Source organism: Penaeus monodon, chromosome 34 (assembly GCF_015228065.2).
Source record: "Penaeus monodon isolate SGIC_2016 chromosome 34, NSTDA_Pmon_1, whole genome shotgun sequence".
Lineage (NCBI taxonomy): Eukaryota > Metazoa > Arthropoda > Malacostraca > Decapoda > Penaeidae > Penaeus > Penaeus monodon.
The window spans coordinates 30,974,139-30,974,357 of NC_051419.1; the positions used below are offsets into that span (position 1 = coordinate 30,974,139).

Consider the following 219-nt stretch of genomic DNA (forward strand, 5'->3'; position numbering starts at 1 on the left):
TCGCTATCTGTATTATCGCCCCCCCCTTCCCCCCCTTCTGCAGATCCTGACCTCCAGCAGCCCTCGCGTCCTAACCCCTGCCGCGGTCTCCAAACTGAAAGGGCGGTGTTCACTGAAGCGGTTGTCCCGGCGCTGGAAGATCGTCTTCATCATGTTCTTCACGGCTCTCGGCACGGGGCTCTTCGTCAGCAGGAAGATGAGTGGTACGTGGCCGGAAGT

The 219-nt window shown here is 60.3% G+C and overlaps 1 protein-coding gene across 1 annotated transcript in view; it reads left to right on the forward strand.

The window, feature by feature from the left end:
* Positions 1-219, forward strand: part of LOC119594717 (transcription factor SPT20 homolog) — a gene marked incomplete at its 5' end in the record, with an annotated part of 7,339 nt that overhangs the window by 5,655 nt on the left and 1,465 nt on the right. Inside the window, 1 exon segment of the mRNA XM_037943776.1 lies at positions 44-203. Within this exon segment, the coding sequence (XP_037799704.1) occupies positions 44-203 (160 nt within the window).